Source organism: Paralichthys olivaceus, chromosome 10 (genome assembly GCF_024713975.1).
Source record: "Paralichthys olivaceus isolate ysfri-2021 chromosome 10, ASM2471397v2, whole genome shotgun sequence".
NCBI lineage: Eukaryota > Metazoa > Chordata > Actinopteri > Pleuronectiformes > Paralichthyidae > Paralichthys > Paralichthys olivaceus.
In genome coordinates, this window is record NC_091102.1 from 7,653,323 (window position 1) to 7,661,214 (window position 7,892).

At 40.7% G+C, this 7,892-nt stretch overlaps 1 protein-coding gene across 1 annotated transcript; it reads left to right on the top strand.

Moving 5' to 3' along the window:
• Window positions 1-4,439: 4,439 nt before the first annotated feature.
• ecrg4a (ECRG4 augurin precursor a) lies at window positions 4,440-7,756 on the top strand. The gene is made up of 4 exons (XM_020090213.2): window positions 4,440-4,606; window positions 5,468-5,515; window positions 5,620-5,789; window positions 7,427-7,756. The coding sequence occupies exons 1-4, from the start codon at window positions 4,537-4,539 to the stop codon at window positions 7,574-7,576; spliced, it is 438 nt and encodes a 145-aa protein (XP_019945772.1). The 5' UTR covers window positions 4,440-4,536; the 3' UTR covers window positions 7,577-7,756.
• The last annotated feature ends 136 nt before the right edge of the window (window positions 7,757-7,892 follow it).

Below are 7,892 nucleotides of genomic sequence, written 5' to 3' on the forward strand. Positions count from 1 at the left end.
CTTTGGAAGGGGTAGGGTTAGGGTTGTGATTAGTGTTTGATTTTTTGGTTGTGATTAGGGTTAGGGTTAGGGATGAAAACCTATAGGAGTTCAAGATATTGTTCAATAACTTTTTTTCTGAAGGTCATAGAGACTTGGAAGTTGGTTCCATCTCCACTAATGTGACTATGCCCGATCCATTGGGACCATCCCCGAGCTTCTGCGACCTTCGGAAATGGTGAAACCACCGAATCTATAACAAAAAGTACAAGATATTTTTGAATAACTTTTTTTCTGAAAGCCCTAGAGACTTGTGCATTTCATGATTAATAAAGGGTGGCCTGCCACGATACCACACCGCATTTCAGCACGTTTCGAGCAAGCAGCGCAGAGTTATTCCAATTAATCCTTAATATGGGTTAGGGTTGCAATTAGGGTTAGGGTTAGGTTTAGGGTTAGGGTTGTGATTAGGGTTAGGGTTGCTATTAGGGTTAGGGTTAGGAATGAATACCCATTGGAGATCAAGATATTCTTCAATAACTTTTTTCCTGTAGGTCATAGAGACTTGGAAGTTGGTTCCATCTCCACTAATGTGGCTATGCCCGATCCATTGGTACCACCCCTGAGCTTCTACGACCTTTGGAAGGGGTAGGGTTAGGGTTGTGATTAGTGTTTGATTTTTTTGGTTGTGATTAGGGTTAGGGTTAGGGATGAAAACCTATAGGAGTTCAAGATATTGTTCAATAACCTTTTTTCTGAAAGTCATAGAGACTTGGGCATTTCATGATTAATAAAGGGTGGCCTGCCACGCAACCATAACGAATTTCAGCACATTTTGAGCAAGCAGTGCAGAGTTATTCCAATTAATCCCTAATATGGGTTAGGGTGGCAATTAACATATTTTTTTGACGTTTTCCTCCTCATAATCCCCTGGACTACAAAACACATCGGAATATTACATCCTGCTTCATCTTTCTCCAGCATCGTTCTGATGCTGACGTGCATAATTCACTGATTTGTGGGCAAATAAAAAAGAGCGAGCTTTGTACCTGGAACTGAGTCATGATGCTCACATATCCCAAATGCTTCTCCATTCCTTCCGGCTCATTGTCCTCAATGTGTGGTACGTTTGGATGGGTGAGCTCAAACCGGAAATTCCTCATCCTGTTAGAAAAGTCACGTTCTCTTTGCTCTTTTGCCTCTTTCATCACTGGTACCCATCACCCTCTCTTGCTCCATGGCTGAGAATTAAATTCTAAATTGCTCCTGAGGGAAACAGGTGATGTGAGCGATGAGTGGGGGCCACAATGTGTTTATAAACTTTCGAGAAAATCTGTATCTATATTTATATGGCGCAGATTTAGTCTTAAGGACATCTTAATGTGGTTTTCTCTGAAGGAAACATTGGCACATTCATTTATACAGCACTTGCCCTGTGTACATACATAAGAGTGCTTGACTCAATGATGGTGCATCATCAGGGGGCAATTTGGGATTCAGGATCTTGCTTTGACGTGTAGATTATACCTCCTTCCTTCAGATTAGTGGACAACCTCCACAACCTCCCCAGCTGCAGCCTCGATGTGCGTGAATCTGAGAAATCCACACACATCTGTTTCCCTCCAAGCAATTTCTTTTCCATCTGCGATGGAAATATGTGCCTGAGGACAGTGGGCCTTTGATGAGACTCAGCGTAAGGATGCATCAGGGACTCAGCCTCCTGCTTCTGGAAAATCTACAGTAGTTGTAGGTACGCTTGCTGAGTGCACGTCACAGGTGTGAGCGTGTATATGTGAATCCTAATTGTCTGTGAGGGGGTGCACAGCTGGTGAAATGCATGTTTCATAAAGTGCACCAAGCTATTTTTCAGAGCCTGAATAAAAAGGAAAGAGAGAGGTTCTAAGCAGATACTCGTCCTCACTCATCCTCGGCTGTAATCATTTCTTTCCTCTCTCTGGATTTTGTTTCTCACTCTTGCTTCTTTTCAAAAACCTGTCATGAAAGCGTATTAGTTGTCAGCCAGCAGTTTCCTGCATTCCAGCTCAGTCCGTGAGAGACTGAGAGACTGAGAGACCGTTGTTCCAAACCAAACACTGACACACACACTGACACACACACACACACACACACACACACACACTTCAAGCCAGGCTAAATAAGAACTTCTGTATTAAATCTCTACAAACTGGCAATTTGTATCATTTACTCATTGAATTCATCAGTGGTGTCAGTAAGTTCAGTTGTCGTTCATTGGTGACTCACTTTCAGTAACACAATCATTAAAGTCAGACCATGAAACACTTTACACAGCACAATCTTCCCCTCACAGATGAAAAGTTGAATTCATAAAAAACTAGAGTGGCCATCTAGGTCTCATAGTATATATTAAAATGGGGGTTAGGGTTAGGGGTTAGGGTTTGAAGTCATGAAGTGGTCTGATGACTTGAATGATTTGTCATTCAGTTAATTCACATCCACACCCAAGTTCTACATGATCGTTTCAGCCCCTCGACCTGTCGCCCACACCAAGTTTGGTGGAAATCGGTTTGGTGGTTTTTGCGTGATCCTGCTGACAAATGAACCAACAAACACTGCACCACTGCATTAAACAGTGGAGATATTGAGCATGTATAGAGTAAACTAGATATATACTAGAGCAGATACCACCACTCCACCAAGGCCCAACAGTCTCATTAAATTCATTCAAGCTGCATCAAGTTACACACATTTAGATATCAGATCCCAAATTGTACCTGATTTTTAATTCATGAATTATCCTCTAGAAGAACTTTAAAATAGTAAAATAGCAATGTTAAAGAAAGTGAAACAAAATCGTGGATACTGCCCCTGATAAAGATCTGTACCAAGATTTAAAAGAAGTTTTTTTTTTCTTAATCCTCCTCATGTCCCAAAAGCCATATAAAATAAAAGAATAAATAATGTCTGGAAAAGAAAAAAGGCCTGTGGCCATTTACAATAATAAACACCACCAAAGCAGAGAAGACGGTACGGACAGAAATTAGCTTAGAAGCGAGAGAGTCATGGAAAAGTCGGCTTCCAGCAGGTGTCAGAAAGTGCACGTTCAGGTGTTTTGTCGGCTGTAGTTGTAGAGGTCTTGGGGTGGGGTGGGGTGGGGTAATTAATGGGTTCTTCCCTGACCCAAACTGCATCCTTCCACCAAGTTTCCTGGAAATCTATTCAGTTGTTTTTGCTCAATCTCACTTACAAACAATGTCATTTAGCCCAGTACCAGTGGCCAGGTGTGGTATTGCAGGCTCCTCTGTAGTATTTTACAGTGACCGAGATAGCTCAACAAATGGAAATAGAAAAAACACAAGCAAGCTCAGAAAACATCTTTATCAATTTGATGACATATGTGCTGCAACACATGTTTCTATATGTATGCCTTTGTTGTGAATTTTTGCAGCTAATGCTTCATCAACTTGATGAAGTTGTTTTCTTTATTTGCAGTGGCTGAGCTCTCTCAGCAACTGTTGAATTTCCATATAGACACCACTACAAAGTAGTCATCTGTAAAACTATTGTCAGAAAAACAAAAACAAGCTCAAATGTTATTGTTTTTATTATGAATTTTCAAATCATGTAAACGTCTAATCATAAAACTCCCAGAGTTTAGAAAAGTTATTCTTTCAGGATGTGCATGACAGATCTCAGTGTAAAGTTTATGTGCTGAGCAGGAATACGAAGGTGGAGCCAGCAGGAAAATCATTAAAGCACATGTGGCTGTGATCCACACAACATGGAGTTAGAAAGGCTTTTGGATTAGCTGCTCACTGAGCAATTTCCATTCAAGTGAAAGGGAGCTATCTTGGAAACAAAGTTGTAAACGTGAGGTGTTTGTTTCATCACGTCCCAGCTCCAAGGATGATCTAATAATGAAGAGGAAATAACCCATATCAACCAAAATTAAATACTGGAGGAAGTGGAAAGTTATTGTATCTCACTGGTTTAAAGATTTAAATTCAGATTCTTAGTGTATCTGCATCTCTCACATTTCTCACGTCAGCATTAAAATAAATAAGGATCTTTTCAGGAGACATCAATCACTCAGGCTGAGAGATTGATGTCTTAAACAGAGAGCAGAGACGTCCCCAGGTTTTTAACTGCTGGCTGCTGATTTACTGTTGGAATAGATTTCTAGTGGCTCTCGTCTCTACTCACTTTCTCTTCAGGAATTTCAGCATCGTCTGAGACTCATGATCCTGCCATAAATATTACAGGGAAACTTCAACATGTATAAAACTCCTAGTGTATATATTATTTAGAATAGAGAGTCCACAACAGCAATTCTTTGAAAAGTATAATGGAACTCTTTTCCCTGTATGGGAGATGGAAAAGTACTGAGAAAATTCATTTCAGAGCACAGAAGCCCCAGGTTGCAGGTCTTGTTTCTGCAGGCGGGGAGGTAAAAAGACATTCCTATACCATCTGCCAGTTTCCACTTGGAAAACGTCTGTTTCCGCCCACTTTTCCTCAGAGTTTCTGCACAGTTCTCCACATTAAGCTGCTTTACAAAGACTCAGAGCGGGGACAAACATGGCACCCCAGCAGCTCTATCTGAGGTTAACAGGGCTGGCTGTGGTGGTGATGCTGTTGGCACTGAGAGGTGAGCTCAATCGTTTTCTTTCACTCTTTGCTGCTTTGCCTTTCAAATACCACGTCATGTAGTTCATGTGAGTCTGTCCTTCAGCACCTGGCCTTGCATGTAGATTTAAGCTGAGTTTTTAACATTCACAGTTAAAAAAGATAAGAGAGACGAAAACAGGAAGAAGACTTTATTTTTTTATTTTAAATTTGATTGAGCTATAGAGAAAAAAATCAAGGAAAACCAAAATGGGACACAACATCTGGGGACCATGATCCTCTGAACCATGGATAATAATGACAGAGAAGACGTTTGATGGCACATTTCAATTAAAACATTTCACTTAATCTTTCAGTCCCTTAATCATTTGCATTGTTCTTCCCTTGTATAATTTTGCCTTTCAATAACTTATTATTGAATAACTTATCCTTCAGCAAGTAAACAATCAAACCATCTTTAAGTAGTAGTATTAGTAGTAGTAATGGGTTATCTGACTGAAGATAATATACTTCATTAATGCACTTTATATTCATGAGCATGTTGTAGTAAATATATTTAAATGTGAACTGGACAAAAGCAAATCCCTGAAAATAGGTCGACAACTTCTCCTTAAACTCTGACATTTGAAATCAAACATTGAAGATTATATAATTTAATAATAGTTTGATGCCGACATTGTCTGGAGAAAAAAGCAATTAAAACATTTTTTTCAAGTGAAAAGGATCATTTAAAATCAACTTTGGTTTTATTCTGTTTGTTCATAATAAACAATTCAACTAATTGCATGTCACTGTTTTAGAAATGAATAACAGCTGATTATCTTCCCCAGTGTGATCAATAAAAACACTGCAGCTTATTAATTATGTTGTCTCACATTTACAGATGTAACCGGGGAGAGCAGCTTGCACAAGGTCTTAAGAAAAAGAGACGGTAACCTCCTTATTAACAGTATGGTCATGAAGAAAATTAAACTCCATCTTAGAGTGTTTTTAAAATTACTTTCATTATTTTTTCCCTATCGTGCTTCCATCCAGTGGCAGGAGCTGGTACTACTTTGTCAAAGGCCTCGGTTGCTGTCACCCCCTCCAAGGCTCAGGAGTTCCTGGCCAAGCTGAGCAGAACCAAGAGGAACATCTGGGAACGCAGCAGACCCGACGTGCAGCAGTGGATCATGCAGTTTATGTACATGGGTTATGATGAGCAGGTGAGTTGAGTCTGCTCCAGGAAACAAAATAAAACTGGAGCCAGAGTACAGGTGTTCTGCAAGATGGAACACAAAATTTAACTAACCAGTCGAATAAATGTTTAGTTTCTCTATTTTCAACCACATCCACAAAAATGTTCCGATTTTGTGTCAGTGAAATTGTGGAAAACATTTAGTTGGATGTCTTCACAGGGGACAAAGACAGAAATGTAGCATTACACTTCTTTTTAGTCCAGAGTAGAATGTTAGAAAATGGAAACGTCAAATGCTGAAATATCCCTAATGTGGGTCAAACTGCAAGGACACTTGATCCTCCAATTCCCATAATACAAGTTGTGTTGAATGATATTCCCCTGCTGCGTTGTGAATACATACATAAATTAAAAATCCCACGCCCGTAGTTGTCAAACTGAAAAGACATGATGAATGACTGAATCAGAGTTAATGAAATTCCTCCTCTAATTCCAGGAGAGTTCATATATAACTTTTCTACGACAACTGTGATGGGAACAGTTATAGTGATTTGTAAAAGTGGTGAAGAGCAGTGATGTGTAGTTACCTGGTGGTGTCTGTGCAATATTGTCTTTTGATTTACTGCTTGAATAAGAAAACCTTGAATGATTGTACCTGAGAGGTTTCTGTATCCGTGTTTCCGTCCATGTTGCGCTCTCTGGGTGTAAGCTTGTAAAAAGTGGATGTCAGTACAATCAGGACCATAGTGTCACACCAGGCTGAGGAGCAGTGTTTGATTTCCACTCAGAAACACAGATGTGGCAGGTGTGGTGAGAAGAGCGATGTGTTGCACGTAACCGCATCCGAGTTTACGGACACACCCTGAAGTACACATCTGCATCACTGCATCACAGTAATGACAGCTGACAGGCTTTTCATCAGACCACGCCCACACAGTCCAGACCAAACAGATCAACTGAGTTTTTTTAGTGTTATCAGCTGCTAATTAACAATATTTATTTTTATTGATATATAATTGACTCTCAGGGGTTTGAACCTGGCAGAAGAGAAGACATTTTTTAACTTTAACAACTAAAGTAGCATGGATCTTTATAAGCACAGAGGACAAATATGTGGAGTGACAAGATAAGTGGCACACTTATGCTCAAAATGTTGCTGTCGGACCAAATGAATAAATACAAGCAGCGAAGTGAATACATGACAATTCATGAACTCCCTCGCTTTTGCACAAAGACAAGCCCACCCACACACACACTCTCAATTTTCTTTCAGGTCAGTGACAGTCTTGCAGAATTCACCAGGGATAAGAGGGAACAGATAACAAGACAGAAAAGAGGGAGCAGAGTGCACAAAATAATCCCCCGCCCCCAATGTATTTGACAGTCGACAGCATTTGCGTTTCGGCCAATGAGGCAGTATTTCTCAAACAGCCCTATGCATGAAACCTTGAGCTTATGCCGTTTGATGTTGCCTCCTTAAAAGGCCAAAGCTGTCAAAGCATTGGCCTTTTCAATGTTTGCCTTTCATACATGTCTACTTGGCACAGCTGTGCCTGCTGACAGCCTCAGTAGGAACCTTATCAGTGGCTCTATATCAATTAGCTTGAGATCTGTTGAGGCCAACTCTGCTAACGAGTCCCTTCTGTGGTGTTTTTCCATCACCAGAGGCTGGAGGTTGACCTGTCGTACTGGATGGACCATGCACGCTCCAGCGACCAAGGGCGTCAGCATCACTATGACGAAAACGCCCCCATCAGCCCCCGTGACCACAGTTCTTACAGACACGGAGCTAACGTCAACTACGACTACTATTAACTCCAGTGACACACAGGCCACAGCTTGTGAAGGGTCGGAGGGGTTTGTTTCTAAATGTCAGTTAGTCCTCAGCCTTGTCTGTGGTAGTTTGAGTCACAAAACTAATGTTCATTGTAACCTGTTCTCATACTATCACCACATGCTGGTGGCATTTTGTAAATAAATATGTGGCTCTGTGAAGTTTCTGCTTTTTTTCCTTCCACTAAAAATGATTGTAGAATCGTGTGTCGTCTCACAAGACCTCAGAAATGACATCTTGCCTCATTAGAACTGAGCGTTGGTCCCCATGAGGTCTACTGGTCCTGACAAGGTCAGT